This window comes from Desmodus rotundus, chromosome 2, assembly GCF_022682495.2.
Source record: "Desmodus rotundus isolate HL8 chromosome 2, HLdesRot8A.1, whole genome shotgun sequence".
Classification (NCBI taxonomy): Eukaryota; Metazoa; Chordata; class Mammalia; order Chiroptera; family Phyllostomidae; genus Desmodus; species Desmodus rotundus.
The window spans coordinates 160,078,244-160,096,414 of record NC_071388.1 but is presented as its reverse complement, the minus strand read 5'-3'; the positions used below and the strand labels follow the sequence as shown (position 1 = coordinate 160,096,414).

At 39.0% G+C, this 18,171-nt stretch overlaps 1 protein-coding gene and 1 long non-coding RNA gene across 6 annotated transcripts in view; one reads left to right on the top strand and one right to left on the bottom strand.

Annotated features, from left to right (window-relative positions):
- MAP3K20 (mitogen-activated protein kinase kinase kinase 20) overlaps positions 1-18,171 on the bottom strand; it is a 158,238-nt gene that overhangs the window by 39,216 nt on the left and 100,851 nt on the right. For 2 of the 3 annotated variants that reach the window (XM_053918785.2, XM_024561483.4), the window contains exons 10-11: positions 13,713-13,819; positions 6,233-6,368 (exon numbers count right to left, since the gene is read on the bottom strand). In XM_053918785.2, coding sequence (XP_053774760.1) covers positions 6,233-6,368; positions 13,713-13,819 — 243 coding nt within the window. Of the gene's footprint in view, positions 1-2,258; positions 2,681-6,232; positions 6,369-13,712; positions 13,820-18,171 lie in introns of those variants that run through there. The other variant, XM_053918786.1, reaches the window with a different exon arrangement.
- LOC123479812 (uncharacterized) lies at positions 6,368-16,617 on the top strand. 3 transcript variants are annotated; one of them, XR_006655563.3, is made up of 4 exons: positions 6,368-8,285; positions 8,843-9,044; positions 9,826-9,894; positions 15,708-16,617. It is a non-coding gene; the product is annotated as an uncharacterized lncRNA (long non-coding RNA). The 3 variants fall into 3 exon arrangements; XR_006655562.2 differs by lacking the exon at positions 15,708-16,617 and having other exon boundaries at positions 6,368-8,029; positions 8,168-8,285; positions 9,826-11,096; XR_006655561.2 differs by lacking the exon at positions 15,708-16,617 and having other exon boundaries at positions 9,826-11,096.

Sequence of the window (18,171 nt, the reverse complement as noted above, 5' to 3'; positions counted from 1 at the left end):
TCCCCCCATTATCATTTAAGGCCCCTTACAGCAAGAGGCTTTTCACTATCCTCTTTGGCTCTCTCCTTCTGGTTGCTAACCTATAGTAGCCCAGGGCATGCTGGGAAGTCAAGAGTTGAAAACTGTCCCTTCAGCTCCACTCCCAGATTTTCTGCTCGAGTGGCTTGCCTTGAGTCAGGGAGCAGAGACAGGATGTTTGGGAAGGTGCGCGCCTACCTGTCACCAGCAGCATATGGTGGGGTGTGTTTATCTGTATCTGCGTATCAGATTGGGTAAGTGGGGAACCCATATTCTAGGTAAGAGGCTTACCTTCTCTTTCTGTGTTTACTTAGTCTGTCGGCAGTCGCTTCAAAGAGCAGCAGAATAAATCTACAGCTCACATTCTTTTCTGAAAGCGAGCCACTTTTAATTTCATGTCATATTAAGCAATTATCACTTGAAGTCGATAGTTTGGTTTTCCAGAAGGTTACTGAAACCACTTATTTTTCAGTGCCTTTTCACTGACATAATTACAGTAGGTAATATTAACTGACCATCTACCATGGGCCTGGTACTTAAGGGCTTTACATGTGTTATTTAATAAGAATAATAAATAATAATAATAATAATAATCCTCACAACAATCTTTGAAGTAGGTACTATTATCATTCTCATGTTAAAGCTCAAAGAGACACACAGAGGTTAATGATCCGCCCAAGATGGTACAGCGAGTAGACCCAGCGCTCTGAACCGCGATCCGACTTCAGGTCGCTCTCTTCCTCCCTCCACGTACACAGGCTGTTCGACATCTCACACCCACAACGTTTTATTCGTCACTTTTCTCCAAATAAAGATGGAACAGTGTATTGATCATTTTGTGTAATTTTCAGCTTTTAATGGGGACTAGAAGCATGCCACGCTTCAAATTCCAGGAGGCTTTTTATGATCAAATATATTTAGAAATAGTACTACATAATAACTATTATGATATCCTTTCTTAAATCTTCCGTAAAAAGAATCACTGAAAGCACTTCGATTTAATAGTCAAATGAATGGCACTGCCCTCTAATTTAGGCTGAAAAAGTCTTTGTTCTTTAGTCTTTTTTTAATATAACTGTTCCGGAATTTTTTTTTTTTTCAAAGAAACAGTGTTTAATAGGTTAAATGAGCTTTAACAAACATGCGATAACATTCGGAGAACCTCTCTCTGGCTGCCCGGGTTTTCAGAGCAGCGCCGACAGCTACTTCTCTGTAACCCCGGCATCACTTAGGGTTCGAGAAAGGCAACTCTGGAAGGCCATATTCAAACAAAAAGAACCCTTCATCTTGCACTGTTGCCTAAGTAATGACAACTTATCTTTGCCATTCCTTTTCTAATATTTCCTTCTTTAAAAATCTGTACGTGTGTTTAGAATCCGAGATGATCGGCCCCTCTGGAAAACAAACACACATACCGGCAGCTCAGAGCAGGTCTGTATCGCACTCACACCGCTTAGAAAGTGTCCCTCTAAGACCATCCCTTTAGGAAAGGGAAGTCTCTCTCTCTCTCTCTCTCCGTACAGGAAAAGGTGAGCCTCAGATGGCAGTGTGCCGTCGTCCAGAAGCTTCCAGGGCCAGCACTGGAATGGAAGCCTGTGACATCTGCTGTTTTCGAAATAGACTATTTCTCCTTCAGCTGTACTATTGAGAACATCTCCCAGGTTTTACTTTGAATAGTTGTGCTCTGAAGTATTGAAAATTCTTGGCATTTAGGTATTTCTGAAGAGGTATTTGTTATAACCTTCTTTCATCTCACTTTTCTTATTGTTGGCTTTTGGAGTCACTATCAATTATTTCTGACAGTACAGTGTATTGCCACGGGAAAAAAAGCAGCATGTTATAAGAAAATCAAGTGTCAAAGAAGAATTAAGAGTTAAGAGTGCTTGCTCAAAATGTAAGTTTTCTTACACAATTGAGTAAATGAAATCAAATAAAATCAAATACAAGCTATCAAGCTATTAAGCTATTCATTAAAGAAAAAGCCAGAACGCCATTAGTTAAAAATACTATACTGTATATGGAATCACCAGTTTCTATAATCAGGCACCACATTTGCTGATTCATATACCTTTTTGTCTTGATTCCCCCTCCCCCATTTCTCTGTAGCGCAAAAGCAAATCAAAAGTAAAATCAGTAAAGAAATGACTGTCATATAAATGTACTTGGCCTACGAATGCCATGCTTGGCTTTCTACCTCCTTACTCGTTTTTGTACAGACTGAGATAACAAGTTTCTTTTGTTTTTCCAAACATTTTCAACTTTATTACTTTGCTTTCTGCTTTCATTCACTAGTATTATCCATGTCATTATCCTCCTCATCACCGTCATCATCGGCATCGTCACCTTCTGACAAGTCAAAATCACTGAACCCCAGGGCCAAGTTCACCTTCTTTCCCTTTCTCTTAGATGTGGTTTTGGAAGAATTCTGCTTGGCTTGCATGTTTATCTGCATCCCAGAATGCAGCACAGCTCCTGCTTTGTTCATTGAGAAGATATCCCCAAAGCCCATCAGCATCATGGCCTGCAGACTTGGGCTCATGCCATGGCCCTCCCCGTTACTTGTTGCTGTGATCTGACATGACATCTCTGCACTGTTTGACTCCTCTGTCTTAGATTCAAAGTAAGACTCCTCAGACATTCTTGCAGCAAGAGGCAAGAGAAGCTATCACAAGGGAAGAAAGGACAGAAGCAAAAAGAGAAATTAGGACCAATTTAAATAAAGGAAACCGATACCACAAAATTAGCGGGCAATGCACGGAAGGTAAATGGTTAGGGAAATAAATGAATATAGGAAATTACGTGAGAATTTATTTAATGGCAGATTTGGCTCCAGGGTATTTGCCATAATTTATAAATGACAGAATAAATCACAGCCAAAAGTGTGCAAGCCAAATTTCAAATGGGAAGGACGTTGCAAGTTTTAAGCCCTCCTTTTGCTTAAAACAAAGTAGATTTTGGGGTTTTTTCTTATTTTTTCCCAATTTCACTTTCACAGAGAAATATTAGTTAACTGTCATATTAAAAAAGAAATTAAGTTGAAATGCAATCTCAAGTAAAAACCGAGACAACTTGTACCAAAGAAGAAAAGCTCAGCGGGAAGCATGCGAACAGCTAGCAGTCCATATGGTTCTAGGGAAGTGAGGTCATTAGTACCCTGTTAGCCAAATTAGTATCTGACTCTAAACTAAATGAGTCTAAAACTCACTTGTTTCCATTTATTATTTATTACAGCCAGAGAAGATATAATACTAGTTATTCAATTTATGAAGTAATTTACTTGTGAACAAATTCTAGATCCTGTCTCTAACATTTATGTTATAAACAAGTACATAAATACATATGGAAAGAGAGGAAAGGAAATTACTATTAATTTAGATTATTACGTTTTTCTCTCCTCTCTATAAGTTTTTTTCTTTTAGCAGAACTTTTTTTTCCTAGGAATTCTCCGTTTCATAGTGGATACAGATATTTATTTCCTGCCTTATGTAATTATTTTGAACAGTAATAGTATTACCATAAATGTTGGTCATATTCATTTTGGGAGTAAAACTGGCTCTGAGAAGTGTTACTGCCTTTTTTTTTTTTAGAAATAAATTAAGGCTTATATTTTTGGTGTTGTTTAAATGTGGGTAGATTTAAGACAAACAATGTACAAATATCAAACAGTGGGGTGACCTTTACATTCTGGGTGTAAAGATCTTTTTTAAGGGACGATTTTCCTTTTTTTAAATTAAAGTTGGAGGTAAGTTTTTAAAAATGTATCCTACTCTATTAAGAAAAGACTGCTGAAGTTGTTGGTTCAGTAAGACCATCATCTAATTCAGCTAAAAAAGTACCAGTTACATAGAAGAAACAATTGCTTTAGATCCTTTAACACTGAAAACAGGATATTGTTTTCCGGGCAGTCAAATTTCCAAGCTTCTCAAATTTGTTTTCAATTGTAAGATACTCTCAGGAAACTCTTTACTGCTTATTCATTTCATTACTTAATGGGCCCTTCCTCACGTTATGTTAAGATCTCAACAAATGTCTCCCAAATAAGCTTTTACTGTTAAGTTTGTTTTTACATCAAGCTACAATTATAATTTTAAAAATAAACATTGTTTATATTTATGCATGGAGAGTTCATCTTCCTAAATATTCTTAATCTTTTAATTTCAGGGAAGAAAATAGATGTTCTTCCTTGAAATAAATCCAAAAATACCATTTTAAATGAAGTATGTCAATGTTAAACTTCCATAATTAAGATGAGGCTACCTACAGGAAATTTAAGCCTCCGGCCACTTCCTTTTTAAAAGGTTTACTTTATTTTTCTCTCAGAACCCTTACTGAAAGTCATCTAGACACGGATGTGAGGATAAAAGAAAACACCTATTTATAAAATACCTGAGCGCAAACTTTCTTTCCTTCTGAAATACCAGCTCTAAGCAGAAGAGACATTACAAGCAAGTACGGAGAGAAAGGAAACGTAGCCCTGCTAAGTGCCAAAGAGGGAAGAAGATCTCGGTGTGATGGTGCTTCACGCTGTCCGTTACTAGACGGCAGCCCTCAGCGGCTCCAGTGCCACGTACAACCCGCTGGGCACTCAGCGTTTCATTCTTTATTACACAACTACGTTACTGATAATAGCAAGGACGTGTGCAAGGCAGCCCATAAGTTCTTAGCAAAACTAATGCCAGTAAACCAAAGAAAGGTTCTAAAGCGTACTCCAATAGGTGGCTTAAAGTTTTTTCTTACAATGCTACATTTAGAGTCAAGCCATGCAATGCTTTACAGCTTAAGATTTCAATGTATTAAAAAAAAAAAAAAAAAAACCTCTCAAGGAAAGGGCCATATATCTGCCTCTCCTCAGCTCTGGGAAAAGCAGTGCTCTCTCGCACATCCTCTGGGGAATGCTTTCTGAGTCTGCCTGTTGGTATCAATTCAACCAGAACAGGAAACTTCCCTCAACATCCTTCTTGGGAGCCAAGTTAAATTCACTAAACTTATAAAATGTGCTACTTCTAAATATCCATGATAGTCTTATGTATAGCAATTCAGTTCTTACTTTGGGATTCCCTGAAAAACCAAAGTCATTTCTGAAAAAGTTAAATCTAATAATAAACATTTGCCTTCACTGTAATTTCCCTTTTTTTGGATATCAGGTTGCTTCTCCACATACACTGGAAAAGGAGGCAAACTATTTTAATATTCAGACACTGGAAAATATACTTTGTAATTGGGCATGGCTACTTAATGGAGAGTAAGGCTTTTAAACATAGGAAAGCTAGTTGAAGGTCACCAAGTGAAGGGTATTTGAGTACTTTTTTGGTATAACTGCCGTAGCAACTATCAATAATAAGCTTAAAATATGTAACAAATATACTTTAAATCTTACCCGTACTTGTGATTTTAAAGTGGAGAAATATGACCCATTAAAAGCCCTGGCAAAACCATGATAAATTTAACTTTATTTCCAAAATGATAAATCATTTAGATTAGAAAAGAATGCTGAAATTTGATCATACTTTAATATAGCTTGTCAATATATAAGCTCAAGGTAAGTGTATAAATAGCACAATCCTTAAAGAAGATTATCTTCCTCAAATTACAAAGCTTGGAAGAAACCAAGATATTTCCCAGGTGTAATAAATATTGGGAGCTTGTCCTGAGAGAAGTCTTTTTCCAATCTTTTACTGCCCGTGATGATAATGCTAAACTGAGTAAGGAACATTAATGCTTGTCATTTATTAGCTTTATTAAATGTCATTAAATTAGCTTTCTTTTAGAAGAAAAACTTGGTTAAGTTCTGACTCATCAATGACTTGCTGAGACACCGAGCTGCCTTGGTGTTAGGTTTTAAGTTCCTGATGAACTTTAAAGAGTTAAACAGCATTCAGGCACATGTTCTGGGCTTCTAGCAGATGGTGTGAAAATACGATGGATTTTATTTTTTAGTTCTAATATGCGAACACACTGACAGAATAACAGTTCCTAGGGAAGAGCCAGAAATAGGATAAGCTTTTCTTAGAAATTCCTGGCACTTTGTTAATTGATGTGAGACACGAGCTCGTTCTACTTGAGTGTAAGTGTGGGCCCTTTATAATACACAGGTGTTAGGCAGGAAGTGAGGAGGTGGCAGTGGGAGGGGGGAAGCTGCCATGCCGCCATGCTCAGCCGCGCCTTCTAAGTGGGGGCGGGTGGGGGGTAGGTTAACCCTGCAGGGAACACTCACCGGGGTGTTGGACTGCTCCGTTAGTTTTTGCTCCCACATCTTCAGACGTCTTTCTCGTTCTTTGAGTTCCTGCTCTTTAAAGCTGAGATCCCGTTCTAGTTTCTTCAGCCTCTCGAGAGTTGCTTCAATTTCACACCTGCACAGAAATAACTGGTTTAAGTCTCAACTTTGCTCGAGAGGTATATTAAATGCTTAGTGGTCCATTGGAATGCTGAATCAAGGTAAGAGGCTAAAACTTGTGCTTTTAAACCAAAGAGCAAACTATCAGAGAATAACAACCCTTTCATAGCCTTCAAAATCAATGGGTAGTTTCTAGTTTGGAAAAATAAGCTCAAAATACTTCAACAAAGCATTGAAGAGCCGTGGGTCAGAGCCAAAGCTATACGGCCAGTGTAGACATTTAATAAAGGCTTACATTCGCCTGGCTCCTTACAGCTCACAACGGACAACTACACGACAGCTCATCCACTCTCGTAACAGTTCCAAGAAACAGTTCCAAGAAACAGTTGCTAGTCTCATATACAGAGAGATGGGAAAATGATACTCAAGTTAGGTGATCAATACCACACCGTGAGTAAATTCTCGTTAGCCTGTTCACCGGCTGAGTAGCTCGAATAATTGATCAAGCTGTTTCCTCGGTTGTAAGGGATGATGGTTACCTTACATCAGGGATTCCCAACTTGTCTGATCCTAAAGATTACCTGTGCAGCCTGTTAAAAAAAACCAAACCTGAGATTCCTAGGACCCTGCCTTAGAGCTCACGATTCACTAGTGCTGGACAGAGCACAGGAATTTCCATTATTTCATAAAAGATCTAGATAATTATTACAGTCAGGCAAATGTAGGAAATCCTGGGCCAGAGGTACCCTAAAGTTCTTTTTAACTCTAATACTCTAAAAGAAAGTTCCCTCCTTAGTCTCTACAGGCTGACCAACCTCACCGCTTGGAACAACATGACCAGTTGTAGAAACCTGTCCTTTAGAGAAACTGAAACTGGTTAAGACAGCTCAGTGCGAATTTTTTCTCCTGCAGGGCTATCGTCATGTTGAAGTCTAAATTTATGTTCTGAGAGCTGGAGGTTCTTTCCCTTGAGTTTCTGAAGAGCCCCCGAGAAAAGCACAGTAATGCAAAAATGAGAGAAAGGACAGAGAGAGAGAGAGGTGGAGGGGGGCAGGGAGAACCTGAGGGAAGAAGGGCTGGGGAAGGCACACAGAGAGAAGGAAGAGGCTGGAAACTGGTGACCTGTGGATTAGCTCTGGAGTGCTGCCAACGGCTGCTCCCAGGTGCCACTAAGGCAAACCTGCATGGCACACTGGCTATGGCCCCAGGTCTAAGTTAGTGGATATACGCAAACACAATCTGCCTTTTTTTATTTCCAGGGGAAATCAGAGTAAGTGGACAGCTTATTCCAATGCCCTTGAAAATGAGAACAAAATGAAGGGAAACAAAACCAATTCTGGGCATTCATCGGCAAATCCCAACTCAGGGAACAGCTAGTGAGGGGGTCTGGATTTGGGCCTGACACTCTACCTCCCTGGTGCCACTTGAATATTATAAAACAATAAAGTCACACTACAGTCTCTCAAGAAAGGCACTGAATCAGCTATCTTCCAGAATTATGACTGTATCATAAAATCGAAATTTTACCCCTGGTATTCCAGACATAAATATTACACCCATTCATAAGTGTTTGTCTTTAATTTACAAATGGAGGATTGAAGGGGAAAATCACTGTGAAGAAGCTCAGGTTCAACCTTCATCACAAAGAAAGCAAGAACCATCTTCAGTCAGTGAGGGGTAAGCGGGCGACACTTGGTGGCCAGAGCAGCGGGTCCTGCCAGGCCGCGCCTGACTCTCCTGCCCGGGAGAGTGAGCTCACAGATGTTCCGATCAGGGCAAATGACCGAACGTATGTGATTTCACTTGTAATTTAAGGCGGGGATTCATCTCAAGCTCTGGCTCTGGGACCCCACTGTGATTTGGCACCCTTCTGGGAAGCGGATCAACAGTTAGGTCAGCTGAAAGCTGTGACATAGAAAAACGAACACTGACAGTAAGTATTTTCCTCCTCAATCTCTTTCCCCCGGCTCCAGCTGTTTCTCAGACCTAGCTCCCAAAGTCGCTCTGCTAGACACCCTGGACCGACACAGTGTTTGGGAGCACACGCCATGAAAGGGTGGCCCGGACCCAGGGCCCTGCAAAGACAGCCGCTCCCCTAGCCGTTCCCCGTTTGGCTGATGCATTGTTTAGCATCCAAATGCATCTGCTGATGCATTTATATAACTTTCCTGTTGTAAAAAAAATATGGTTTAAATGTTTCAATTGATGAAAATTACAGTTTTACTCCTAAACAAAACCTAACCAAGGCTGACTTTGACTAGTATCAATTTTTCAAGTGCTAAAAACAGGCACTGAACCATAATTATCTTCTTTTATTAGATAGCAACTTACTTTGAAATAAAAGGTCAATTAGTAAAAAAAGAGTTTTATTATATATATTACATGATAAGTATATATTGTGTGTATTATATTTGGTCTTACATATTAAATTTGTGCCAATACCCAAATTGCAAAGATTGCATTTTTTTATCTTTATTTTTCATTTTTAAGCAGCCACGCCACAGTGAGAGTATGCTGACCACCAGGACAGACCACGACCAACAGTGTTTTGCCAACAGACAGAGCTCTGAGGGCTCCAGCTGGGCAGCACACAGCCCACTGAGCGTGTACCGCCGCGGGCCACGGGCCGTCCCACGGGGGCAACAGAACTGAAACAGGAGGACACAGCTCCTGTTCTTAATGCTCACTGCTGGTGAGTCAATAGGGGGAGAAATGAGATTTCCTTCCTATCATTTTCTACGTCAGAGTTAAGAACATAGTTTAGGTGGTTTTCAATAACCTGGTTTTAAAAAGATTTTCCAAAATAATCATTTAATTTTCTAAAACTAGATGTTCCATCTGGTCTTTGTGTAGAGGAAGCTCAACCAGAAAACAAGCATTTGCCAGAAACAGCAGAGAGGCACTGGAATCTGACTTCACTGAGGCCTTAATCCACAACACATGCTTTCCTCGACCTTCACGTATTTCAGACGCCAAACCCGGGGGAAAAGGAGGCGTGGTCTGAACGTGTTGTCGTTTGAAATATTCAGATGATCTGACAAAGCACTTAATGCTTTTCAGTACCTGGTATACTGAGTGAGGTAGCTGTTTTACCGTAATCATAACCTAACACAATCATGCCCTATAATGTTTCTCTTCACTAAAAGGCATCTAGTCAAGTGAACAGTGTGTGCTGAGAAGTGGGTGGCATGACACTGGCCGCAGGTCCCGGCACAGCACTGCCCAGCATCTGTGCTGCTGCAGGCCTGTGGGATCCGCCAACCTGGCTCCCACCCTGGCTCTGTCTTATATGGCTCCGGGCTCCGGCAGGTTACTGACCTGTCCAGGTCTCGGTTTTGGCATCTGTGGTGTCAGGGTTGCTATGCGGATTAAGAAAGATAATCCAAATACAGTATAAGTATCTGGTAAGAATGTAATACGTGATGGCTATGTTTATTATTGTTATTCTAATTAATATTGTCATTACTCTCTAGGTCTTTAACCAAGGCCCGAGCTCAGATGAAATAGCTCTGCTGTTATTCACACAGTGGTTTATGCTTCAGGTAAAGGTCTGCATTCCCTCAGCTCTCAGGATTGACTGGTTCCTGAAAGAAAGCCAACGAGGCCGCCCCGTAGGCAACTATTCACCTTTTACAAAAACACCTCAGTGTTGTAGCACTTTTATTCCCCTCATCTTTTCATCTTGATGTGTTTAAAACATTCAATTTATTATTCAACCCACGCGGGTTTATTGTGGAAAATAAAAATATACAAATAGGAGACATTCTTCCAGAACCCCATCACCCAATGACAACAACGATCTTTTGATACTCTGTGTGCACACATATGCACATACATATACGCTTCTTTTATAAAAATAGAGTCATTCCAGAAATACTGGGCTGTAGCCTCCATTTAAAAAAAATTATCAGATCTCTTGTGTCATGAATGGTTCCATACTATTCTGTAAATGGAGATATCATAATTTTTAAAAACCACAAACCCCCCCAAATCTCCTTTGATTGCTACTTCCAGTTTTAGAATTCTAACGATGGATGTGCCATCTGTTCTTGCACAATCTCCTCGCTCACGTGTGTAGGAACACCTTTTTTTAGGAAGGAAGTATTTTCTCACCAGCAATGTCCGAGAAAATTTATAACTGGGTATTTCCGTAATATAAATTTTTGCCAATCTGTCCAGTGAATTAATTCCCTTATAATATTTGATTGCTAAGTGAAGTTGAATGTATTTCATATGTTTCTTGGCCATTGGGTTTCTCCTTTTGTGAAATGCTTTTCCATGTTCTTTAGTGTGATATTTTAATTAAAATGTTAGTGTAATGACAGTAACTGTCTATCACAGTGGTTTTCAAAGTGCAGTCTGGGGACCCGGGAGAGCTTTTCAATGAATTCAAGAGGTTGAGCAGGTTTTCAGAGTAACATGAAGGTATGATTTGCTTTTCCTACCCTCGCTCTCTCACAAGCACGCTTCACGGAGACTTTGTGACAGGCGACAGGGCCATAGGTGGAATGCAGAAGCAGGATTTATCATAATCTTTTAAACAAATCGATAAATACATATTTACATTTTTCCCAGTTCTAGTTTTGATAACTACTGACAGATGCAACATTTAAACAAATTTTTCAGAGTGTAATGAAGTCCTGGGGCCAAAACTTTTAGAACTGCTGATCTAGCGTATAGTACGTCATTTATTCTGAAATTTTATTTATGAAGGAGCATATTGCTCTTGGTCATATGGAGGTTTTACATTTTTACATAGAAAACTTACCAACTTTCCCCTTCTTTTCTAACTTTGTTGATACACTTCAAAAGACTCCCACCTCAAGGGTATCAGTAGTAGGATTAAAAACCTCCAAATCCTTTGGACAGAGATCAAAGAGCATTTCCTCAGGGAACCCTTTAATTATGTCCTCAACTAGATTAGATTTCACAGTTATATCCTCTCAGATGTCCACTTCTTCATTGACCTAATACTTTTCAAAATAGTAACGAGATAATTATTTGTGTACGTATATTTAGCAGTTCGACCCCATGCAGTCCACTGTGCGTTGGGACTGCTCTGCTCCCCCCCGAACCCCGACACCTGGAAGGGCACTGTGGCCCCAGCAGATGTTCAGTGGAGATCTGAATGAATGTGTGAGAATGTATTTGGTGTGACAAAGTAACTTGCATATTTATATTCTCTTGTGTAATATCATATTGTTCTTTTTGTATTATTAGCATCATTGCATTCCCTTCCCCAAATATTTATTGAGCAACTGCTATGGTCAAGGCACATTCTAGATGCTGTAGGTACAGTGATGAGCAGAAGAGGTTATCTGACCCCGTCCCGTTTTAGCCTGTGAGACACACACTAAACAAACTGTAGGACTACTTATTGATTCCAATAGCAGTAATGGGCTACGAAGGAGATGCTCTCCAAACCTATGAGGCGGAACCTCTTGTAGGCTGGGGCCAGGAAACTCTTCCTCAAAGGCATGTTATTTTAGCTGCTTGCTCTCTGGCGTCAGGGGTGGTGTTTTAAAAAGGGATGGGTTTTATTTTATTTTTTTTCAGTTACATTTTTATTGAAGTGTAACATATGTATACAACGTGTACACATCCAAAGAGTACAGCTCAATAAATTTTCACTAAGTGAACACACCTGTTTAACCAGCAACCAGGCAAAGAAACAAATGATCAGCTCTCAGAAGCCCCCCTAATGGCTTTGTCAGCTGACCCCCGACACTGTACAGGCAATGACACCATGACTTCTGGCACCACATCAGGAATGTGATTTTTAGTGTTTCTGCTAATAGTCTATGCATAGACCGATATTTTATGGAACCATTCCCCATTTTTCTAATGTTGGCCCTCAAAGATGCTTTTTATTTTTAACCGTGAAACCCTCTGGGCATATGTCTTTGTCCACATCTCTTCTTCCTTAGAATAGTTTCCCAAAAACACAATTTCTGGGGCAAATAGCAGGAAAATTTTAAAGGCTCTCGATTCTAGTTGCTGGCACCGATCCCCAGTTCTGCTATGGGCGTGTGCAAGCGCCGCCCCATCCCTCACACTCAGGGGGTGGGGGGATGGGTCAGGCCTTTTTCTGCCTTCACCAGTTCAAAGGGTAAAATAACCTTATCTACTTGGTATACTTGGCATGTGCTAAATGGAGATAAATTTTATACAGAACAAACTGCATCTTATAAAAACTGAGAGAGGGAGAAATACTGTTGAGGGAGTGAAAAGGCAAAATTAAGGACTGATACTCTTAAGATGTGGCTGCTGAGGCCAGAGTAAAGCGGGTCTCATGAGACTTGCTAAGTATTTTTGGCCTCTGTCCTAGAGTAATGGGAAGTCCTTATATGGATTTGAAGGGGGCGTGATCTGTTCAGATTTGTGCTGAACTCTTATTGTAGGAAACAAAGATTACTTACAGGTTTTGCTTTGTTTATTATTTCAGCCTAGAACAAAGTCCTCAGACCTAGACTAAAGCAGACAGTATTACCTCTTGTCTCCCTAAGTAAAAATTTATTTAACTCGCTAGACTTTGACAGAGATTTCAAAAGAATAAAAATAAATAAAGTTATTGTAAAACACCAACCAAATAGCTCAAAGACACGTCCAACAACAGGAGAAAACAATCCGTCTTTTTCAAAGTGCGTGCAGTATTCATTTGGCATCAGCAGGCGGCGCAAGGCATCACATTACCGCCGAGGCTCTCAGGAGCAGAGATGCGGTTACTTAAATCTCTGCTGAGTCAGGGAGGAATAATGTCAGCTCCCAAACATGCTATTTATATTCCCGCATCATGTGACCTGGCTCAAATGTCTCATCCCAAGCTTGCTTCTTCCACTTACACGATACAATTTTCTCATTACTAAACTTGTTTTACACTTGACACAATTTAATAGGATTTATAACATCAAAAGTTTTCTTTGAAAAGTGTTTTTATAGCCTCTCTACCTCCTCCATCAACATATGGTGCTCTCTGCAAATTTCCAGGCAAACAGCATTTTTATTTCTCACTGGACAGAGGCCAAAGGTTCCCGACACACAGTGTACACAGAGCAATGTCTGGTAACTGTCTTTTGTCTCAGAAGATATGACTTCAATAATCTTCCCACATACTCATACTATGTGATAAGACAACAAGCTTAGAGGAGCATTTTTTTTGCTAACCTATGAAATGGAGGAGTTACTAGATCTCCAAAAATTTTTAACACAAAAACAAAACAAAATAAAACAAAAAGCCCCAACTTCTAAGCTATACTTAGAAATCGGGACTGTCACCAAGTTTTCCGGTTCTCTGCTTCGCTTAGGTTAGTCATGGGCCTGTAAAGCCAGAGTCCGTGCCTGCTGCACAAGGCCCGCCTACCTCCACTCGGCCTTGTTGTGCAGGAATGAGTTACACTGGTCAGGGAGGTTGGTGTCATTTGACATGGAGTCCAGAATTGAAATGATTTGCTTGAAAGATGGCCGTTTCTGAAGGAGAGAAAAATAAATAATCACTTGTTAGAAGTTAAGACAGTGGATCTTCAAGAGAAAAATCTACAAGCATAATAATAAGCCCAACTCACCGTAACAAAACAAAATATGATGTAATGTCCTGATCTAGTTATTTTACAACCGTCAGACCCCTGAGGTTTAGGGAGCTGTACTCCTTCTTTTCAGTCAATTAATTATTCATAAGAATAGTCTCATGTCATTTTTCTATTGTGTGGTCTAAGGCTGGAATCATTACAATTTTTCTCCAAGTAAGGAAAGGTACTAATTCTCCTTTTTGGGTATGATTAAGGACTCCTCAAAGGCAAAAGTTAAGTCCTTTAAAAATCTACCCATGTGATAAAGCAAGTATGTAAAAGTTAATGGTAGAGTCTAGGTGGTAGGTATACCAGTGTTTACTGTAAAATTCTTTCAACTTTTCCGGGTGTTTGAAAAATTTTATAATACAATGTTGTGGAAAAGAGCTACTTATCAATTTACCAGAACTAATAAAATTTCCTAAACCAGTTGCTCAGAAAAATTCCCCAATTTTAAAGCCATCATAACTTCATTGTTCTCAATATTTATTCTGCATTTTAACTAACTTTGATGCTGGGAGACGCTAAGGTACTTACTGTTTACTAGGGATTGAAAAAGCAGTGGTCGGGTGTATTTCTTTAGCTAGCAGCAACTACACTAGCCTATCTCTTTAGACTCGAGCCAAGGTGGGAGAAAAGGTTAAAACAAGAATGGAGAAAGATAATAAAAGGATGATGCACATTCTCTCTTCGTGCCTCATAATTATACCATTCCTGAATAAATTACAGTTGCAGCAATTAAAACATGCATTTTAATTTAGGAGCACAAACACAAGAAGGAACAATGTCTAAGTGGCTTGCTCTCAGGACTTGAATGCTTCCTACATTAAGGAAGGCATTTTTTCTATTTCTCAGGAGTATAAAACTGAGATATTTATTCTGAGTTCTTTTTTTCCCAAGTTTCTTAAAAGGGTGTGTGTGCGTGTGCTTTTTTTTTAAAAAAGGAGGGAAAAAGTAGCAAAATGTCACCGATGTACACCAAACCTAATAAGCAAAAAGAAAAATGCTTTAAGTAGGAAATTTGAAAAATATTGTTTGTCTTCTTTTGACATTATTCTCATTTTAATTTCCACCACTATGTGCCGGTTGCAAAACAAAAAATATTTTAATTATTTGTACAGGAACTGATTATTTAATAAACATAGGATTTTCATTTTGCATTAAAAAGCTGTACAAGGAATTAATAAAGCTTTAAATAATATTTTTTCTACATAATCATTCTTGAAATAAGGTGAAATTCATTTGTAACTGGATGACAGATATCCTTAGGAAAAATATATTGCTTTTACCATTAGGATATGCTCTCAGATAGAAACCAGCAAAGTGAACATTTAAAAAAAGTAACAACAATGCAGAATTTCGTGATAATAATATTTTATGTGTATTCTGAATACAGAATACAAGATCTGGCCTAAGAACTTACATAAGTTCCACTGAAGGAACTTAGTTCCCTTTTAGGTATTATGTAGACTTTGCTTATTTAAAAATCACAAGGACCCCTCATTAAGCACCTGCACACAATGTTGGTTATCTTCATTTTATAGATAAGGAAAATCAGTCTCAGAACAGTATAAATTGCCCAGTACCACACACGAAGCAAATCACAAAACCAGGGACTATGCATTTAAACCCTTCAAAATGTTTTATTACGTGATGGTAAAATAGTACTTCCTCTCAAATTCACAGCTTTAACTATTAATTTTTTCATTATTTAGAAATGTCACTTTAGAACTTGAACCAATACTTACCTTTACTTCCTTCTTTTCAAAAAAGATTTTATTTATTTTCAGAAAGAGGAAGGAATGGAGGAAGAGAGGAGGAGAAACATCAGTGTGCAAGAGAAACATCAGTCGGTTGCCTCTCACACACCCTCAACCGGGGACCTGGCCCACAACCCAGGCATGTGCCCTGACTGGGAATTGAACTGGCAGCCTTTCGGTTTGCAGGATGACACCCACACAACTGAGCCACACCAGTCAGGGCCACTTTCTTCTTTTCTTTAATAAAATATTTTGAGCACCTGGGGTAAGCCACTGGAATGACTTGACATTTTACCTAATACTAGCTTTCTCTTGTATACATGTCCTCCTCATCATTCCAAAAGAAATTTTTATAGCTGAATATTTTAATCTATGGGTTAATATTCTGAAGTCTAAAGACTGAAAAAATTATTTTAACCAACCATTATATGTGCACGGGTTTGGCACGTTCTGGTTGAAATGTAATATACTTCTAGCCCAAGAACTAAAATGCGCCTCTCACGAAGTAAACCTTGGTTGGCTACTTCGGTCCACCACAAATCGGGCATCTTCCTAATCAATTTTTGTAAGGTGCTACAGGAAGATAGACATCAAAACTAGCTCTATTCTCTTATAGAGCCTGCAATCAATTTAGGAAGAAAATATCTTTTTAAAAATACGACAGTACAAGGCAAGGCACTAGCCAAGATTGTGGTTTAGAAAAAGGAGCACTAATTATGAGCCGGGGTAAACAGAACAACCAGGGAAGCCCGACGATGAAGTAACCAGGGGAGAAAAGAAAAGAGGAGAGGGCATGTTTGGGGAACAAAGATTTGTTCCTTCGTTCGAAGGTATGTCTGGAAGAGCTCAGCAATGAGGGCTGCGAACGTGGGCTGCAGCTGGGTGTATAACTGGGTCAAGTTCAGTGGCCATGTATTAGTTTTGTCAGAATGAAATGTCATGAATTATAAAATGTCTTTATAATTCACACGGCTAGAACACTAGCTTCCTTTGGTCCTAAGGAAGTTCAGCTTCATACACGCTAAAGACATGCCAACTTCATGGCACCAACCCTGGGCCTAATGTCCTTGTGGTGTTTACACTATCAGTTAATTAATACACCATAAATGTATATTCTTAGAATTTTAATTAAGGTACCAGAGTTTCTGATTAAGAAATTCAAAACCTGCTTTGCATACTGAAATATAATTACAATTACAAAGATCTAGTTGCACTAATCTAATTCAATGCAAATAATTTCAGGTGAAATTTCTATGTAAATGTCAGAGAGGAAAATACTGACAAAATTACTGTATATGCCCTAATGGACATAAGACTGGTAGAAAGACTATGAGAAGGGTAGCATGATACCATTTTAACAGTATAAAATAAACGTTTTAGTGAAAGCTTGCAAATAGCCACTTAAGAGTTTCTACCGGATGAGTCACAAAGGGCAGGCATTTCTCTCAATGCTTAAAAGTCCCCATGTTCTGCAAAATCACACTCTAAAAGAACAGGGCCCAAGCAGGGACAGGGCTGACCACTCAAAACTTATGCAGCTTTGTCATAGAATACTAATAAAAACAATATCTAACCTGAATAAAAATATTACTAACACAGTTTAAAAAATTTAATAAAAACAATACTAAGTAAATACAGGTCTCTTTTAAAAAGGGTGAAGGCAGTTTGATGAACAGAAGTAAAAGCAAAGATTGAGGCTGCTGGTTATGAAAGGCAAGGCAAAATGCTCAAGGCTGGACACAACCAGCAACAAACCCTTCTCCTAAGGCAAAGCACTGGGCGGCCCCGCCGACAGGGAGCACGTGGGACGAAGGGGCCTTGCTGGCTCCCTTGTTGGTTACACTGTTGTACCTGATGCTCAGCTGTTCTCACTTGGTGGTGCAGAACGACGTGTGGGAAACTCTGTATATGATTCATTGGGAATTCTCAGTTATACCAACACAATTCCCATTCTCACCAATTGTTTATGAGTTATTCCCACTCGAGAAACATGTAGAAGAGACTATATGTTATTGTTCATTCTTCTTGAGAGTCAGACCAGAACTGATGAAGGTCAGACTGGAGCTGATTAAATTAAGAAATTCCATTCTGAAGTTTTTATTTTCAGATCTCTATTTAAAAGATCCAGTTGCAATATATCTATTTCCATGAAAAAAACTGGACAAATTGAAACTATAAAATTTTAGCTCCTATCTTGAGTATAATTCTCTTATTGTAATGTCTAATCTGTGAGAATCTTTATTTTTAACTTATTATGGAAAATCCCAAACCACAATGGTAGAAAGAATAATATAATGAACCTCCATAAACCTGTAACTCAGCTTCAAAAATTATCATGGCTGACCTTATTTCATTTATACCATCATCCATTTCCCTTTATTTTGAGGCAAATCGAAGACTAGCCTATCATTTTGTCTATGAATATTTCTGTATGTATGTGAGAGTTTGTTAAAATGATCTTTGTAGGGAAAGGAAATGAGCCATTCATGCTCAA